The 18,344-nt window shown below is 37.8% G+C and overlaps 3 protein-coding genes across 5 annotated transcripts; 1 reads left to right on the top strand and 2 right to left on the bottom strand.

The window, feature by feature from the left end:
* Window positions 1-250: 250 nt before the first annotated feature.
* Window positions 251-12,770, top strand: LOC126747268 (cuticle protein 67-like). 3 transcript variants are annotated; one of them, XM_050455798.1, is made up of 2 exons: window positions 251-407; window positions 466-1,063. In XM_050455798.1, exons 1-2 carry the CDS (start codon window positions 396-398, stop codon window positions 985-987), a joined length of 534 nt encoding a protein of 177 aa, XP_050311755.1. In that variant the 5' UTR covers window positions 251-395; the 3' UTR covers window positions 988-1,063. The 3 variants fall into 3 exon arrangements, with proteins under 3 accessions (XP_050311755.1, XP_050311754.1, XP_050311753.1); XM_050455797.1 differs by lacking the exon at window positions 466-1,063 and adding an exon at window positions 12,178-12,770 and having other exon boundaries at window positions 367-407; XM_050455796.1 differs by lacking the exons at window positions 251-407; window positions 466-1,063 and adding exons at window positions 11,949-12,115; window positions 12,178-12,770.
* On the bottom strand, window positions 2,271-3,092 carry LOC126747271 (pupal cuticle protein C1B-like). The gene is made up of 2 exons (XM_050455800.1): window positions 2,933-3,092; window positions 2,271-2,875 (listed from the first exon to the last, which is right to left on the bottom strand). The coding sequence occupies exons 1-2, from the start codon at window positions 2,942-2,944 to the stop codon at window positions 2,345-2,347; spliced, it is 543 nt and encodes a 180-aa protein (XP_050311757.1). The 5' UTR covers window positions 2,945-3,092; the 3' UTR covers window positions 2,271-2,344.
* On the bottom strand, window positions 10,175-10,968 carry LOC126747272 (cuticle protein 16.5-like). The gene is made up of 2 exons (XM_050455802.1): window positions 10,805-10,968; window positions 10,175-10,744 (listed from the first exon to the last, which is right to left on the bottom strand). Exons 1-2 carry the CDS (start codon window positions 10,814-10,816, stop codon window positions 10,238-10,240), a joined length of 519 nt encoding a protein of 172 aa, XP_050311759.1. The 5' UTR covers window positions 10,817-10,968; the 3' UTR covers window positions 10,175-10,237.
* Window positions 12,771-18,344: the final 5,574 nt, after the last annotated feature.

The raw sequence follows: 18,344 nt of genomic DNA, 5'->3' as shown, positions 1-18,344 counted from the left end.
GTAATTACGCCCGTCGCAGAAATGCATGAAAAACTCTTCGGAAATTCTTTGCAAGGTCGCCAGCGGGTCTTAAAATGGGGTCACGGTCAAGGTGTTGCGTTATTGCTGTGAGAAAATTGTTCTTTTCCCCGGATAATATAAAGCCTGGTACAGGAATGTCCCTTTGAAAAAGCCGATCAGTTTAATAGATTTTACGCAAATACCAACAAGTTTGGGCGGTTACTTAATGGTCCTTTGACTGGACAGCTTTATTACCAAACCAGGTACCTAAAATTTAAAGGGAAACTGGTTTAAGCACACGATTATTTCGTATAAAAAGCCGAGGTACGGTCGTAAAAATTATCATTTCCTTTACTTCATTTCGAGTGACAAGCAGCACCTCCCAAGCTACAAAAATGGCATTCAGAGTAAGTCAAAAACATATTTTTCAGTAGGATTTTACTAAACTTAGCTATTACTTTATAGTTCATGGTACTTTGCGCCACCCTCGCCCTTGCCAGCGCCGGCAACCTTTTGGCCCCAGCTGCCGTGAGCTACTCAGCAGCTCCAGCATTAGCCTACAGCGCCCCACTCGCCTACTCCACCCCAGCGATCACCTCGCAATCCTCAAACATCTACAGGACCGCAGGAAACCTGGGACAAATCTCCACCTACTCCAAGACCATCGACACCCCATACTCCAGCGTGAGCAAATCTGACGTCAGGGTCTCCAACCCCGGATTAAGAATCGCTGCTGCCCCAGCTCTCGCTTACTCCACCCCAGTAGCTCATGCCGCTTATGCTGCTCCAGTCGCCTATGCCGCTCAAGCCGCTTACGCCGCCCCTGTAGCTCACGCCGCCTACGCAGCTCCAGCTCTTGCCGCCCCCGCCTACGCCACCTCCTCCAGCTTTGCTACTCGCTCTTCTCTTTTGGGAGTCGCTTACTCAGCTGCCCCAGCTGTAGCTCACGTTACCTACGACAACGGTTTCTCCCGTTATGCTTGGTAGATCGTGATTTTGTGACGATTGTTATGTTATTGTTGATGCTGACTTAATTTATTCAAATAAAATTATTTCGATGTAATATTTGCTGTTTTTATTGTGTTCCTGGATTATTTGGTCTGGTTGGAGCTGGATAACTTCAAATGTATTGCCTGAATCCTTTTGAGCCTCAAATATAATTTGTGCGCAACTCTGCTCTGAATTTAGCGCAATTTGTTCCATAATTTTATCTTCAGCGGTTCTTGAGATTCAGGAGTCTTAGTGGAAGTAATTCGGTGGCAGCTAACCCTTCTTTGGACTGTCAACTGGACTTGGAGCAGGATAACTAGAAAAATATTACCTGGATCCTTTTGAACTTTAAACATGGTTTATATGATACTCTTTTCTGAATACAATGCAATTTGTTTCATCATTTTATCTATAAGGGTTCTTGAGATTCACGAGTTTCAGTAGAAGTAAGTCGGTTACAAGTAAACCTTCTTTGGATTATCAACTGCACTTGGAGCTGTATAACTAGAAAAGTATTGCCTGGATCCTTGTGAGCCTCAAATATAATTTGTGCGCAACTCTGCTCTGAATTTAGCGCAATTTGTTTCATAATTTTATCTTTAGCGGTTTTTGAGATTCAGGAGTCTTAGTGGAAGTAATTCGGTGACAGGTAAACCTTCTTTGGACTGTCAACTGGACTTAGAGCTGAATAACTAGTAAAGTATTATCTGAATCCTTTTGAACCTTGAATATAATTTGTATGATGCTCTTTTTTGAATACAGTGCAATTTGTTTCATCACTTTACCTATAAAGGTTTTTGAGATTCTTCAGTTTTAGTGGAAGTTAGTTGGTGGTAGATAAACCTTCTTTGGACTGTCAACTGGACTTGAAGCTAAATATCTTGGAAAGTATTACCTGGACCTTTTTACGCCTTAAGCAAAATTTATAAAGGGCTCTTTTCTAAACCTAACGCAATTAGTTTCATAATTTTATGTTTAATAGTTTTGGAGATTCTTGAGTTTTAGTTGAACTAAGTCGGTGACAGGTAAACTTTCCTTTGACTGTCTAGTGGATTTGGAGCTGGATATCTTAAAAAGTATTGCCTGAATCCTTATAAGCCTTAAGTAAAACTTCTAGAGAAATCTTTTCTCAATCAAGCGCAGTTTGTTTTATGTGTCTATATTGAGTAGTTTTGGAGGTACTAGACGTTTTTTGGACTGTCAACTGTGCTTGGAGCAGGAGGCCGAAAGTGAAAGCTCGAAATAGGCACGAAACTTTCGAAAAAAATTAAAATACAAACTTTTATATCACAAACATTTATTCAAATAAATAAATAAATAATCATAGAGAAACAACATTAACAATAATGAACGATTACCAAGCGTAGTGGGACACTCCGGAGTCGTAGGTGACATGGGCGACAGCTGGGGCAGCAGAGTAAGCTACTCCCAACAGAGGAGAAGCATGGGCGGCATAAGCTGCAGGGGCGGCATAAGCAGCTGGGGCGGCATAAGCGGCATGAGCTACTGGGGCGGCATAAGCGGCATGAGCTACTGGGGCGGCATAAGCGGCATGAGCGACTGGGGCGGCATAAGCGGCATGTGCGATGGGAGCGGAGTAAGCGAGAGCTGGGGCAGCAGCGAATCTTAGTCCGGGGTTGGAGACCCTGACGTCAGATTTGCTGACGCTGGAGTATGGGGTGTCGATGGTCTTGGAGTAGGTGGAGATCTGTCCCAAGTTTCCTGCGGTCCTGTAGATGTTTGAGGATTGGGAGGTGATCGCTGGGGTGGAGTAGGCGAGTGGGGCGTTGTAGGCCAGTGCAGGGGCTGCTGAGTAGCTCACTGCCGCTGGGGCCAAGAGGTTGCCGGCGCTGGCGTAGGCAAGGGTGGCGCAGAGGACGATAAGCTAGAAATATTATATTTATTAAAAAAACCTATAAACAATAATTCTAAGTATGCTTACCTTGGCTGCCATTTTGTGGTAATTAGCGGTTTTAGATCTGGTTGAGAACTGTTGACCAACTGATGCTACAACCAGCGTACGCCCAACGTTTTATAGTACCGTCGGTACCAACGAAACTGGTTTGTGACAATATTGCACGGCGGGTCCTCAATCAACCGAAAATCTTTAATGGGCGGCCCGAAAATTGGATTAAGGCCGCCTGAATGTTAAGGACACGCGTTGTTGGTCCTTATTAACTTTTCTCTCGCCATCAGAGGGACTTTTGTATTATTAAGGTCGTACGTAATAGGGCAGGTGCATTTTTTTTGGTTTGGTACCACAAGAACAAGTGGTATTTGTGCTTTTTTCTGATATTGTTTGGTGCCCAGACGTAATAATTTTGCTTAACCTTCGTGTGCTACTTGGAGTGTCTTACGTGCAATTTTCCGAAAATGTATGAGAGATCTGTTTTTTAAATTTTGGTAGTCGATGCCTTTTCTAAATACAAATCGAAAAGTATTTTATACATTTTTTGAAAAAAGACACAAGAAAGAAGTTATTGGCACTTTTTGGGTTTTGGCCAAAACTGGCTGGAAAATTTGAAAAAGTTGGTCAATTCAAAAAAATTTTTTTGCAATGTATTAAGCTTAAAAAAGTTATCAAAAAAGTCTCATGGCAAAAGTCTCTATTTCTCATAATACAGCCATAAAAAATAAAAAAGTGAAATTTCCATAAGAATGCATGCAATGCATAAATCGACAGGGGTACACCCATGATTTTTCGCGAAAAATCACTTTTAATTTTTTTATGGCAAATCTGTGAATCTGAGCAAAAAATGGTTCAAATAAAAGTTGTTTAAAATAATTAGGACTATCCCCGGAAAAAGAAATTTTGATTATATTTTCCATACAGTGGAAGAAAATCTGGAAAAACCCTAAATCAAAAAAGGGCAATTTTCTGGTAGTGTATGGGAAATATATTTATTTTTATTTTTGAAATTGATGCTTTTTTTAAGTCTGAAACAAAAAGTGTTTTAAGCGTTTTCTTCAAAAACGAACCCAAAAGAAGTTATTGGTATTTTTTGATTTTTGAACAAAACTGGCTGGAAAATTTGAAAATTTTAAAAATTTGGTCGATTTAAAAAAAATCTTTTGTGGTGTATTAGGCTTAAAAAGGTAATCAAAAAAGTCTTAAAAGAACTTTTTCTATTTCTTATAGCAAAGCCATAAAAAATAAAAAAGTATGATTTACATAAGAATACATGATTTTTCGAGGAAAATCACTTTTTATTTTTTTATGGCAAATCTGTGAATCTGAGCAAAAAATGGTTCAAATAAAAGTTGTTCAGAATAATAAGGACTATCTTTGGAAAAAGAAATTTTTATTATATTTTCCATACAATTGAAGAAAACCTGGAAAAACCCTTAATAAAAAAAGAGCAATTTTCTCGTAGTGTATGGGAGATTTAATTATTTTTATTTTTGAAATCGATGCATTTTTTAAGTCTAAAACAAAAAGTGTTTTAAGCATTTTCTCCAAAAACGAACCCAAAAGAAGTTATTGGCATTTTTTGATTTTTGGCCAAAACTGGCTGGAAAATTTGAAAATTTTAAAAAGTTGGTCGATTTTAAAAAAATCTTTTGCCATGTATTACGCTTAAACAGGTAATCAAAAAAGTCTTATAAGAAATTTTTCTATTTCTCATAATAAAGCCATAAAAAATAAAAAAGTGAAATTCCCATAAGGATGCATGCAATGCAAGGGGTACAAAAAACATCTTGTCGGACTTGCATTGTCTTATTTATTTATTGTAACACGACGTTTCGGTTGGTAAGTATCTCCAACCGTTATCAAGTGTAAACTGAAAGCAAACTACTATTCTATAGGCTTATATACTAGATGTGTGCAGCGATATGGAAGGGGAGGGAAGGGAGGGAAAGTCATCCGTGAAAAAGAGTTGGAGGGGGGAAGGACACGCGTCTCTCTAGATCCTACACTGTCCTGAGAGTAGAGGCTTCCAGATGTTGGGTATATCGACGCTTGCCTGGCTGAAGATCCTCTGATTCTGTGAAATGAAAGCTGCCTCTACGAACTTCCTCTTCCGCCAGTGCTGTTCCTTGTGCAGAATCTTGGCTTCTGACCAATGGATATTGTGTCCATTATGCCACGCGTGCTCTGCTATCCCGGATTTGGAAACCTCTCCTCTTTGGGTCCAGCTGCGATGTTCCTTCGCTCTGATTTCTAGGGGGCGCTTCGTTTCACCTATGTATGAGTCACCGCACTCACATGGGATCCGGTAGACGCAATTTTTGGTATCCACCATGCCATCTGGTTTGGTCTTTGAAACCACGCTTCTGATAGTGGTGCTAGATCTAAAGGCAGTTCTAATATTGTACTTGCTGGCAATGCGTCGGATTTGTTCCGATGTACCCCTAATGTAAGGTATGGGTAGAAGTCTGGTTGTCGTGGTGGCCTCGTCTCTGATTTGATTTGGACGCGTCCTTTGGATGGTCCTACTTATTAGCTTCAAAACAAACAGGAACAAATCCGACGCATTGCCAGCAAGTACAATATTAGAACTGCCTTTAGATCTAGCACCACTATCAGAAGCGTGGTTTCAAAGACCAAACCAGATGGCATGGTGGATACCAAAAATTGCGTATCCGCACTCACATCAGATCCCATGTGAGTGCGGTGACTCATACATAGGTGAAACGAAGCGCCCCCTAGAAGTCAGAGCGAAGGAACATCGCAGCTGGACCCAAAGAGGAGAGGTTCCCAAATCCGGGATAGCAGAGCACGCGTGGCATAATGGACACAATATCCATTGGTCAGAAGCCAAGATTCTGCACAAGGAACAGCACTGGCGGAAGAGGAAGTTCGTAGAGGCAGCTTTCATTTCACAGAATCAGAGGATCTTCAGCCAGCCAAGCGTCGATATACCCAACATCTGGAAGCCTCTACTCTCAGGACAGTGTAGGATCTAGAGAGACGCGTGTCCTTCCCCCCTCCAACTCTTTTTCACGGATGACTTTCCCTCCCTTCCCTCCCCTTCCATATCGCTGCACACATCTAGTATATAAGCCTATAGAATAGTAGTTTGCTTTCAGTTTACACTTGATAACGGTTGGAGATACTTACCAACCGAAACGTCGGGTTACAATAAATAAATAAGACAATGCAAGTCCGACAAGATGTTTTCACTGTACCATTGTCTACCACCTTCAAAAACAGCAAGGGGTACACCCATGATTTTTCGCGAAAAATCACTTTTTATTTTTTTATGGCAAATCTGTGAATCTGAGCAAAAAATGGTTCAAATAAAAGTTGTTCAGAATAATAAGGACTATCCCCGGAAAAAGAAATTTTGATGATATTTTTCATACAGTGGGAGAAAATCTAGGAAAACCCTTGATAAAAAAAGAGCAATTTTCTCGTAGTGTATTAGAAATATAATTATTTTTATTTTTGTAATCGATGCTTCCTTTAAGTCTAAAACAAAAAGTATTTTAAGCATTTTCTCCGAAAACGAACCCAAAAGAAGTTATTGGCATTTTTTGATTTTTGGCCAAAACTGGCTGGAAAATTTGAAAATTTTAAAAAGTTGGTCGATTTAAAAAAAATCTTTTGTGCTGTATTACGTTTAAAAAGATAATCAAAAAAGTCTTATAAGAAAACTTTCTATTTCTCATAATAAAGCCATAAAAAATAAAAAAGTGAAATTTCCATAAGGATGCATGCAATTGCAAGGGGTACACCCATGATTTTTCGCGATAAATCACTTTTTATTTTTTTATGGAAAATCTGTGAATCTGAGCAAAAAATGGTTCAAATAAAAGTTGTTCAGAATAATAAGGACTATCTCCGGAAAAAGAAATTTTGATGATATTATTCATACAGTGGGAGAAAATCTGGGAAAACTCTTAATAAAAAAAGAGCAATTTTCTCGTAGTGTATTAGAAATATAATTATTTTTATTTTTGTAATCGATGTTTCCATTAAATCTAAAACAAAAAGTATTTTAAGCGTTTTCTCCAAAAATGAACCCAAAAGAAGTTATTGGCGTTTTTTGATTTTTGGCCAAAACTGGCTGGAAAATGTGAAAATTTTAAAAATTTGGTTGATTAAAAAAAAATCTTTTGCCATGTATTACGCTTAAAAAGGTTATCAAAAAAGTCCTATAAGAAAACTTTCTATTTCTCATAATAAAGCCATAAAAAATAAAAAAGTGAAATTCCCATAAGGATGCATGCAATGCAAGGGGTACACCCATGATTTTTCGCGAAAAATCACTTTTTATTTTTTTAAGGCAAATCTGTGAATCTGAGCAAAAAATGGTTCAAATAAAAGTTGTTCAGAATAATAAGGACTATCCTTGGAAAAAGAAATTTTGATGATATTTTCCATACAGTGGAAGAAAACCTGGAAAAACCTCTAATCAAAAATAGGCAATTTTCTCGTAGTGTATGGGAAATTTAATAATTTTTAATTTTTGAAATCGATGCTTTTTTTAAGTCTAAAACAAAAAGTATTTTAAGCATTTTCTCCAAAAACGAACCCAAAAGAAGTTATTGGCATTTTTGGATTTTTGACCAAAACTGGGTGGAAAATTTGAAAATTTTAAAAAGTTAGTCGATTTAAAAAAATCTTTTGTGGTGTATTGCGCATAAAAAGGTAATCAAAAAAGTCTTATAAGAAAACTTTCTATTTCTCATATTAAAGTCATAAAAAATAAAAAAGTATGATTCCCATAAGAATACATGCATTACAAGGGGTACACCCATGATTTTTCGCGAAAAATCACTTTTTATTTTTTTATGGCAAATCTGTGAATCTGAGCAAAAAACAGTTTAAATAAAAGTTATCCAGAATAATAAGGACTATCCATGGAAAAAGAAATTTTGATTATATTTTCCATACAGTGGAAGAAAATCTGAAAAAACCTCTAATCAAAAAGAGGCAATTTTCTCGTATTGTATGGGAAATATAATTATTTTTATTTTTGCAATCGATGCTTCCATTAAGTCTAAAACAAAAAGTATTTTAAGCGTTTTCTCCGAAAACGAACCCAAAAGAAGTTATTGACATTTTTTGATTTTTGGCCAAAACTGGCTGGAAAATTTGAAAATTTTAAAAATTTGGTCGATTTAAAAAAAATCTTTTGTGGTGTATTAGGCTTAAAAAGGTAATCAAAAAAGTTTTATAAGAACTTTTTCTATTTCTTATAGCAAAGCCATAAAAAATAAAAAAGTATGATTTACATAAGAATACATGATTTTTCGAGGAAAATCACTTTTTATTTTTTTATGGCAAATCTGTGAATCTGAGCAAAAAATGGTTCAAATAAAAGTTGTTCAGAATAATAAGGACTATCCCTAGAAAAAGAAATTTTGATTATATTTTTCATACAGTAGGAGAAAATCTGGAAAAACCCTTAATAAAAAAAGAGCAATTTTCTCGTAGTGTATGGGAGATTTAATTATTTTTATTTTTGAAATCGATGCATTTTTTAAGTCTAAAACAAAAAGTGTTTTAAGCATTTTCTCCAAAAACGAACCCAAAAGAAGTTATTGGCATTTTTTTGGATTTTTGGCCAAAACTGGCTGGAAAATTTAAAAATTTTAAAAAGTTGGTCGATTTAAAAAAAATCTTTTGCTATGTATTACGCTTAAGAAGGTAATCAAAAAAGTCTTATAAGAAAACTTTCTATTTCTCATATTAAAGTCATAAAAAATAAAAAAGTATGATTCCCATAAGAATGCATGCGCAAGGGGTACACCCATGATTTTTCGCGATAAATCACTTTTTATTTTTTTATGGCAAATCTGTGAATCTGAGCAAAAAATGGTTCAAATAAAAGTTGTTCAGAATAATAAGGACTATCCTCGGAAAAAGAAATTTTGATGATATTTTTCATACAGTGGGAGAAAATCTGGAAAAACCCTAAATCAAAAAAGGCCAATTTTCTCGTAGTGTATGGGAAACATAATTATTTTTATTTTTGCAATTGATGCTTCCTTTAAGTCTAAAACAAAAAGTATTTTAAGCATTTTCTCTGAAAACGAACCCAAAAGAAGTTATTGGCATTTTTTGATTTTTGGCCAAAATTAGCTGGGAAATTTAAAAATTTCTAAAACTTGCCCGAATCAAAAAAAAATTTTTTGCACGTATTTAGCATAAAGGGGCAATTAAAAAAGTGTTATACCAAAAGTCTCTATTTCCCATAGAAGAGTGTAGAAAAAATTAAAAAGTTGTAATTGGAGCTTACCAGGGGCATTTCTGGCATATTCTTTAGAAAATTTTGGGAATATTAATGAACAGTTATAAAGGCGGCTTATTTAGAGCCAGAAGTACTGAAGCAAAATAGTATGAGAAAAAAATCAACGGTCCAAAATCCGGTCATCTTGCGGGACAAGAAAAAAAATATTCAAAAATTACTTATGCAACCCAATTTGTCGCAATAGATGTTAATAAATAAAGATAATCGTTCCACCGCACCCCGAAATCGTAATTTATCATCATCTCGCGAGCGTTTTATTACGAAATTCGCGCCATTCAAACTAAACCTGTTTGTAACCCAATTAAATAATAACATTTATTAGTAGTATTATTATTTGTTTTTCTTTGTCCATTTACATACAATAGCGATCCGCATATCACGGCAAGAAATTTGTCAATAAAATATCCGAAAACGACCATTAAAATTCAGAATAATTATCTCGTATTAAGGCCGTTAGAACTGCTAGAGTACAACTGAAATACGTCAGTTGTCCTGATTGAATCCTTTGAAGACCCTCCAGACTAGAGCCTGATGATGTCTTTGAGGTCAGAAACCGTTCGGATGCCCTTAATACTCGCTACATAAAAAACACGTAATTTATTACGTAACTCTTTAAAATAAAAGAACAAAATGGAAGTGATATTATCAATGTCTTGACGTTTGGCATTTCCAGTGCTCCAAATTCGCCCGACCTAACCTGTCTTGATTTTTTTTTTTTGGTACCTTTCGGCACTTTCTGGGTCTTTTCGTGATTAATGAAGCAATTAGTAGATATTATAAGTTAATTTAAAATCTCTTTATTTAATTATTTATCTCACTTCTTCAGTTCATAGAAGGTTGCTACAACATGAGACCTCCATCTCGAAACCTACATACTCCAGGAGATCCAATAAAGCAATTGGGAGATATTCGGGATTATGTGCGCAGTCGCAGCTTAACCAATTCTAGGCTAGGCAATGTCTACTGAGGATAACACACGTCAATTTAATTTAAAATCTCTTTATTTAAAATATAATAAATATTTACAAAGAAATGTACAAACGAAATTACCAAGCTGGGGCGGACCTGTAGATGGACGAGGTCGAATAGGCCGCTGGGGCGGCATAAGCCAATGGGGCGGCATAAGCGGCACGAGCGGCGTATGCTACTGGGGCAGCGGCGATAGCTGGGGCAGCATAAGAGGCGCCGGCATAAGCTACTGGGGCAGCAGCGATAGCTGGGGCGGCATAGGTGGCACGGGCGGCAAAAGCTGGGGCGGCATAAGTGGCACGAGCAGCGATAGCTACTGGGGCAGCAGCGATAGCTGGGGCAGCATAAGTGGCACGGGCAGCCAAGGCTACAGGTGCAGCAGCGTAAGCTGGGGCGGAGTATGCGATAGGGGCAGAGTAAGCAGACTTAGCGGCGTAGATGGAGGAGCTGGAGTAGGCGGTGGGGGCGGCGTAAGCCAGAGGGGCGGCTGCGAGGGCTGGAGTGCCGTAGGCCAAGGCAGGGGCGGCTGGGGCCAAGAGGTTGCCGGCTCTGGCGAGGGCGAGGGTGGCGCAAAGTACAACGAACTGTAAAAAAGATACATATGAAATACTGTAATAAGTAGACGTAATTCACGTTTGACTTACTCTGAAAGCCATTTTAAGAAGGGTGGTTTTTGTGCTGCTAAGTCTGTTAACAACTGATGCATTTTGCGACAATTCGGCCTGTTTTTATATCAAAAATCCGTCGAATGGCGTTGTTTGAAACCAGTTTCCTGCACCTTGAGTAATATCTTCATGATGTCCACCCAATTTAAAACTTGCCTCATTATAAATGCATATGGTTCAATTACCATATGCGAAATTACAGAAAAAATAACCTTTTGGAGCTCATATTTTCACCTACAAGTTTGCTTTTGTGATACCAGACTTATACCCCATTGATTTTCTCTAGTTATTCAGAAGTTTGAGCATATGAGTCCTAGAAGTACAGTTAGTACTAAATCTAAATATTTCCTAATAGGAGCAAGTGATATTTATGTCAAGGCGTAACAGACCAGAGATTAAATTTCTGACGTTTCTTAAGAATATAGAATATAATTACATAATTGGATCATAGTATTAAAGACAAAAGTAAAAAACCATTTTTTGCACCACTGTGACAAATAGAAAGCGGCAAAGTTAGGCAGCAATAGGCGCAAGTGAAATATGATTAAGATAGTTATTAGGGAATTATTATAATAAATCCAGTTGGATTTTGACCTTTACGCAAGCGCTGAAGTAGTTTTACATAAGGGAAATTAATAGCGATACTGCTAGGCTTTAATTGCGCCATAATGGTCCAGTATTTTTGCTTCCTTATTTTGACAATTTTGACATTTGAAGAAATGATCATGACACTGTTAGCACTATTTCCCTATTAAATACACAAAATTCCCATCATTCTACAAAAGACAGAACAGCAATTGGATTTTTGCACTATTGTAACAAAGAGAAAACGGCACTGAGGCATAGGCACTTTACCAAGAAGCGGAAGTTGAGATTACTCCATCAGCGTGATGCCTAGTTACGCATGCTCATATGAGTTTTTGGCATGGCATTTTCTATTAGTAACGATAGTGTAACAAAGCACATGATTAAGTGTGCAATGAAATCATAATTTAAGGTAAAATTCGATTGTAAGTCGATTATTCTTCTAAAGCTTCCTGTTGTCCGGACTGGTTTAAAATGACCCAAAATTTTTTAATAAAGTGACTGTATTAATTTGGGTGGATATGTTGAAGAATTATTGCTCAAGGTGCGTGTATGGAAAACAGGTTTGGGCCAAGATTTGAATGTCGCATATACCAAAATGAACGATTTTTTTTATATAAAAACCAGAGGATTTGCCGTAAAATGCATCAGTTGTTAACAGACTTAGCAGCAGTAACACCCCAATCATCAAAAATGGCATTCAGAGTAAGTATATAGCAACTCCCACAGCAAATATTGGGAAACGATACAGTTTTAATTGTTTACAGTTCTTCGTACTTTGCGCCACCCTCGCCCTCGCCAGAGCCGGCAACCTCTTGGCCCCAGCAGCCCCTGCCTTGGCCTACGGCGCCCCAGCCCTCGCAGCCGCCCCTCTGGCTTACGCCGCCCCCACCGCCTACTCCAGCTCCTCCATCTACGCCGCTAAGTCTGCTTACTCTGCCCCTATCGCATACTCCGCCCCAGCTTACGCTGCTGCACCTGTAGCCTTGGCTGCCCGTGCCACTTACGCTGCCCCAGCTTTTGCTGCCCGTGCCACTTATGCCGCTCCAGCTATCGCTGCTGCCCCAGTAGCTGTCGCTGCTCGTGCCACCTATGCCGCCCCAGTAGCTGTCGCTGCTCGTGCCACCTATGCTGCCCCAGCTATTGCTGCTGCTCCAGTAGCTTATGCCGGTGCCTCTTATGCGGCCCCAGCTATTGCTGCCGCCCCAGTAGCCTACGGCTCCTCGATCTACGCCGCTAGGTCTGCCCCCCTTTTGGGAGCTGCCACCTACGCTGCCGCCCCAGCTTGGTAAACAGTTAAAAATGTAAATTTCTTTTGTAAATATTTTTATTTTATTTGAAATAAAAAGGTTTTAATTAATTTGTGTTGTTTAATTTTGGTGAACATGTAAAAATATACAGATGGTCGTACCCTGATTTTTTTTAAATTAACCTGTACAGGAAGAGTAAGTCCTCCAAGGATTTGCTCTCCCTGTACCGGTTTATGCCGACGATACGCTAATTTATTTGTCATTTAGGTCTCTTTAAGTTTGAATCCTCAAAAGTGTCAGACGCTGCTATTTGGTCCAATACCAGCTATAGAACAATACGTTGACTTTTAGATTTTTACTGGTAACTAGTAGTAGTAGTAATAAGGGTGGGGGAGCTAGAGTTCGGCAAGTAGGCCTGAACAGTCCCTTTTCGCCAACCCCAGAATCACCCACCCATACGCCTCCACTCGCAATGCGCAGTCTTCACTGAGTCGATCCGTTCTTTTAATAAAAGCTTGCACGTTATCCCAGTCCAGATTTTTAAGATCCTCCCGTTGGAGTGTCGTTGCTCCGAAAGTTTTCCTTCTCAGGCGACTCCACCTATCACATGTATGTGATATGAAGTTTCCTCAGAAGTGTGGGCCTTCTCTTATACCAAGAAGGTGTAGATGCCTGTTCAGACTGTTGTTCCCAGTCAGGATTCCCACCAAGTCTTTGATACTTTGTCGGGTCTTTGTTAGCAGTCGCCTTGCTTTAGAGTCTGGTATCATTTCCTTGGCCTGTCTACATCCTTCTGTCCTTCTCCGATTCTTCCTGGTTTTTTCCCAGGCCCAATTATTAAGTGCCTGGGAGATTTGTTTTTTGAGAATTGAGGCTCATTGCCCTCGACACCTTGGTGTCCTGGGACCCACCTCAGTCTCACTTCCCTGTGTGCTGCAAGCCTTTCCAATGCGTCTCTGCATTCCTGGACTAGCGCTGAGCTGGCCCTGGGTTTCTGAATCGCCTTGAGGGCAGCTTGACTATCGGAGTAGATGCAAATCCCTTACCTTCCAATGCCTCTCGTTTGTTTGCTACTTTGAGTGTAGCAAACACCTTCGCTTGGAAAACTGTGGTGTGTTTCCCTAGCGGGAAGGATTCCCCTGTGTTCGTTTCCATCCTGTACACTCCGGCTGAATTGGTGCTTCATCGATGATCCATCTCTGTACCTTGGCTCTTTAATTTGGTTCACCGACCATTCTTCCTTGTCGGGATTTCGACTTGAAACCTGTTCTTTAACCTTAGTTTGTCACTTTCTGTAGTGCATCTGGATGTCAGAATTGGTATTTTCTTACACGTCCTGAGAGCAATCGTCATAAGGCCTTGTACTAAGTGAACATTGCGCCACCATCATTGGCCTTCTTCTCAATCCTCCTTCTCAATCTTATTACGCTTAAACATGTTCTCCAAAATGATCATCAGTGAATAAGTCAGGAGTCTAATGGCAGCATTGGCATTCTTGTAAATATGCTCGATTGGTGTAACTATGGTCGGTTCTACAAAAAACTACAGGGCTTGGAGGGTACCTCGATGGAACTATATCGAAAGCATCTTCGTAGTCCACGAAAACGAGAACCAAAGGTTTTTTTCTTTACTGTGTGGAAGTGACAATTGGTGCCACAAGTTTTACAGATCTGCTGTAAGCACAATAGATCATGGAGTTCCCCAGGGTTCCGTGCTTGGCCCCATTTTATTTCTTTTCTATATTAATGACCTTGCATGTATTGATACAAGAAGACGTTGTACAATTGATGCAGATGATTCGTATGTGGCGCTTTCTATGGGCGGCTGACGAACCATGAAAATTCTATAGCTTGAAAATCATGTACAGGGAATATTTAAAACGAACTGTATATTTTAATTATTGATGTTATATATTAATAATAATAATAAATAAAGCCGAGACCTGCGAACTGAATGATCTTTCCGAAGGAGCAGTTTTATGAAGGGAGACCTTTATGCCGTAAGTCTGAATTACGTGCATCGAGCCTAAGCTGGTACAGATAGATCGGCGATTGTTTATAATAATTTTATAATACCTCAAACTATGTAAAGTTCTTCTTTCCTTCATATTAAGCCATCGGATCGCTCTCAGTTTTGCACTTACATCCCTACCATGCTTCCTGATACTACCAATCAAACGCACACACGAGGCTTGTATTTCTGAGTAGGTCTTTAAAACGTTGTGGATCATTAGAATTAATATTTTGCTACCTGGTGCTTTTTGAATGAACACTCTAAGTTTAATAGAACAGGAATTGGGTCCTGAAAAATGTAGTTTTGAGTGAAAAAAATCGAAATTTCTCCAAATTTTTCGGTTTTTTTGGGAGTAGGTCTTTGAAACGTTGTGGATCGTTAGAATTAATGTTTTGCTACCTGGTGCTTTTTAAATCAACACTCTAAGTTGAATGGAACAGGAATTGGGTCCTGAATCATGTGGTTTTTGAGTGAAAAAAATCGAAATTTCTCCAAATTTTTAGGTTTTTTTGGGAGTAGGTCTTTGAAACGTTGTGGATCGTTAGAATTAATGTTTTGCTACCTGGTGCTTTTTAAATCAACACTCTAAGTTGAATGGAACAGGAATTGGGTCCTGAAACATGTAGTTTTGAGTGAAAAAAATCGAAATTTCTCCAAATTTTTAGGTTTTTTTGGGAGTAGGTCCTTGAAACGTTGTGGATCATTAGAATTAATGTTTTGCTACCTGGTGCTTTTTAAATCAACACTTTAAGTTGAATAGAACAGGAATTGGGTCCTGAAACATGTAGTTTTGAGTAAAAAAAAATCGAAATTTCTCCACATTTTTAGGTGTTTTTGGGAGTAGGTCTTTGAAACGTTGTGGATCATTTGAATTATTATTTTGCTACCTGGTGCTTTTTAAATCAGCACTCGAAGTTGAATAGAACAGGAATTGGGTCCTGAATCATGTGTTTTTGAATGAAAAAAATCGAAATTTCTCCAAATTTTTAGGTTTTTTCGGGAGTAGGTCTTTGAAACGTTGTGGATCATTTGAATTAATATTTTGCTACCTGGTGCTTTTTAAATCAGCACTCTAAGTTGAATAGAACAGGAATTGGGTCCTGAAACATGTAGTTTTGAGTGAAAAAAATCGAAATTTCTCCAAATTTTTAGGTTTTTTTGGGAGTAGATGTTTGAAACGTTGTGGATCATTTGAATTAATATTTTGCTACCTGGTGCTTTTTAAATCAGCACTCTAAGTTGAATAGAACAGGAATTGGGTCCTGAAACATGTAGTTTTGAGTGAAAAAAATCGAAATTTCTCCAAATTTTTAGGTTTTTTTGGGAGTAGGTCTTTGAAACGTTGTGGATCATTAGCATTAATGTTTTGCTACCTGGTGCTTTTTAAATCAGCACTCTAAGTTGAATAGAACAGAAATTGGGTCCTGAAACATGTAGTTTTGAGTGAAAAAAATAGAAATTTCTCCAAATTTTTAGGTTTTTTTGGGAGTAGGTCTTTGAAACGTTGTGGATCATTTGAATTAATATTTTGCTACCTGGTGCTTTTTAAATCAGCACTCTAAGTTTAATAGAACAGGAATTGGGTCCTGAATCATGTGGTTTTTGAGTGAAAAAAAACGAAATTTCTCAAAATTTTTAGGTTTTTTTGGGAGTAGGTCTTTGAAACGTTGTGGATCGTTAGAATTAATGTTTTGCTACCTGGTGCTTTTTAAATCAGCACTCTAAGTTGAATAGAACAGGAATTGGGTCCTGAAACATGTAGTTTTGAGTGAAAAAAATCGAAATTTCTCCAAATTTTTAGGTTTTTTGGGAGTAGGTCTTTGAAACGTTGTGGATCGTTAGAATTAATGTTTTGCTACCTGGTGCTTTTTAAATCAGCACTCTAAGTTGAATAGAACAGGAATTGGGTCCTGAAACATGTAGTTTTGAGTGAAAAAATCGAAATTTCTCCAAATTTTTAGGTTTTTTTGGGAGTAGGTCTTTGAAACGTTGTGGATCATTAGAATTAATGTTTTGCTACCTGGTGCTTTTTAAATCAGCACTCTAAGTTAAATAGAACAGGAATTGGGTCCTGAAACATGTAGTTTTGAGTGAAAAAAATCGAAATTTCTCCAAATTTTTAGGTTTTTTTGGGAGTAGGTGTTTGAAACGTTGTGGCTCATTTGAATTAATATTTTGCTACCTGGTGCTTTTTAAATCAGCACTCTAAGTTGAATATAACAGGAATTGGGTCCTGAAACATGTAGTTTTGAGTGAAAAAATCGAAATTTCTCCAAATTTTTAGGTTTTTTTGGGAGTAGGTGTTTGAAACGTTGTGGCTCATTTGAATTAATATTTTGCTACCTGGTGCTTTTTAAATCAGCACTCTAAGTTGAATAGAACAGGAATTGGGTCCTGAAACATGTAGTTTTGAGTGAAAAAAATCGAAATTTCTCCAAATTTTTAGGTTTTTTTGGGAGTAGGTGTTTGAAACGTTGTCGCTCATTTGAATTAATATTTTGCTACCTGGTGCTTTTTAAATCAGCACTCTAAGTTGAATAGAACAGGAATTGGGTCCTGAAACATGTAGTTTTGAGTGAAAAAAATCGAAATTTCTCCAAATTTTTAGGTTTTTTTGGGAGTAGGTGTTTGAAACGTTGTGGCTCATTTGAATTAATATTTTGCTACCTGGTGCTTTTTAAATCAGCACTCTAAGTTGAATATAACAGGAATTGGGTCCTGAAACATGTAGTTTTGAGTGAAAAAATCGAAATTTCTCCAAATTTTTAGGTTTTTTTGGGAGTAGGTGTTTGAAACGTTGTCGCTCATTTGAATTAATATTTTGCTACCTGGTGCTTTTTAAATCAGCACTCTAAGTTGAATAGAACAGGAATTGGGTCCTGAAACATGTAGTTTTGAGTGAAAAAAATCGAAATTTCTCTAAATTTTTAGGTTTTTTTGGGAGTAGGTATTTGAAACGTTGTGGCTCATTTGAATTAATATTTTGCTACCTGGTGCTTTTTAAATCAGTACTCTAAGTTGAATAGAACAGGAATTGGGTCCTGAAACATGTAGTTTTGAGTGAAAAAAATTGAAATTTCTCCAAATTTTTAGGTTTTTTTGGGAGTAGGTGTTTGAAACGTTGTGGCTCATTTGAATTAATATTTTGCTACCTGGTGCTTTTTAAATCAACACTCTAAGTTGAATAGAACAGGAATTGGGTCCTGAACCATAAGTTTTTGAATGAAAAAAATCGAAATTTCTCCAAATTTTTAGGTTTTTTTGGGAGTAGGTATTTGAAACGTTGTGGCTCATTAGAATTAATGTTTTGCTACCTGGTGCTTTTTAAATCAGCACTCTAAGTTAAATAAAACAGGAATTGGGTCTTGAAACATGTAGTTTTGAGTGAAAAAAATCGAAATTTCTCAAAATTTTTAGGTTTTTTTGGGAGTAGGTCTTTGAAAGGTAGTGAAACGAAGTAGTGTCACAGATCTCTTGAAGCAAAGTTCCTAATCAATTCACTCTTCGGGCCTTCTAGACTTATTCAGTCAGTACCTTTAAATACCTAAATAAAGGCCTCTCTAGAGGTGCTTTACGACAAACATCAGTAAAACAGACTTAGAATTAAAAGACATTGGATGCAGCAACCACAAAAACCAATCAAGTACTTCAATAGGAGAATGCTACACTGA

Source organism: Anthonomus grandis, chromosome 19, assembly GCF_022605725.1.
Source record: "Anthonomus grandis grandis chromosome 19, icAntGran1.3, whole genome shotgun sequence".
Classification (NCBI taxonomy): Eukaryota; Metazoa; Arthropoda; class Insecta; order Coleoptera; family Curculionidae; genus Anthonomus; species Anthonomus grandis.
Note: the sequence above shows the minus strand (reverse complement) of the source record. Positions and strands in the feature narration are given on the sequence as shown.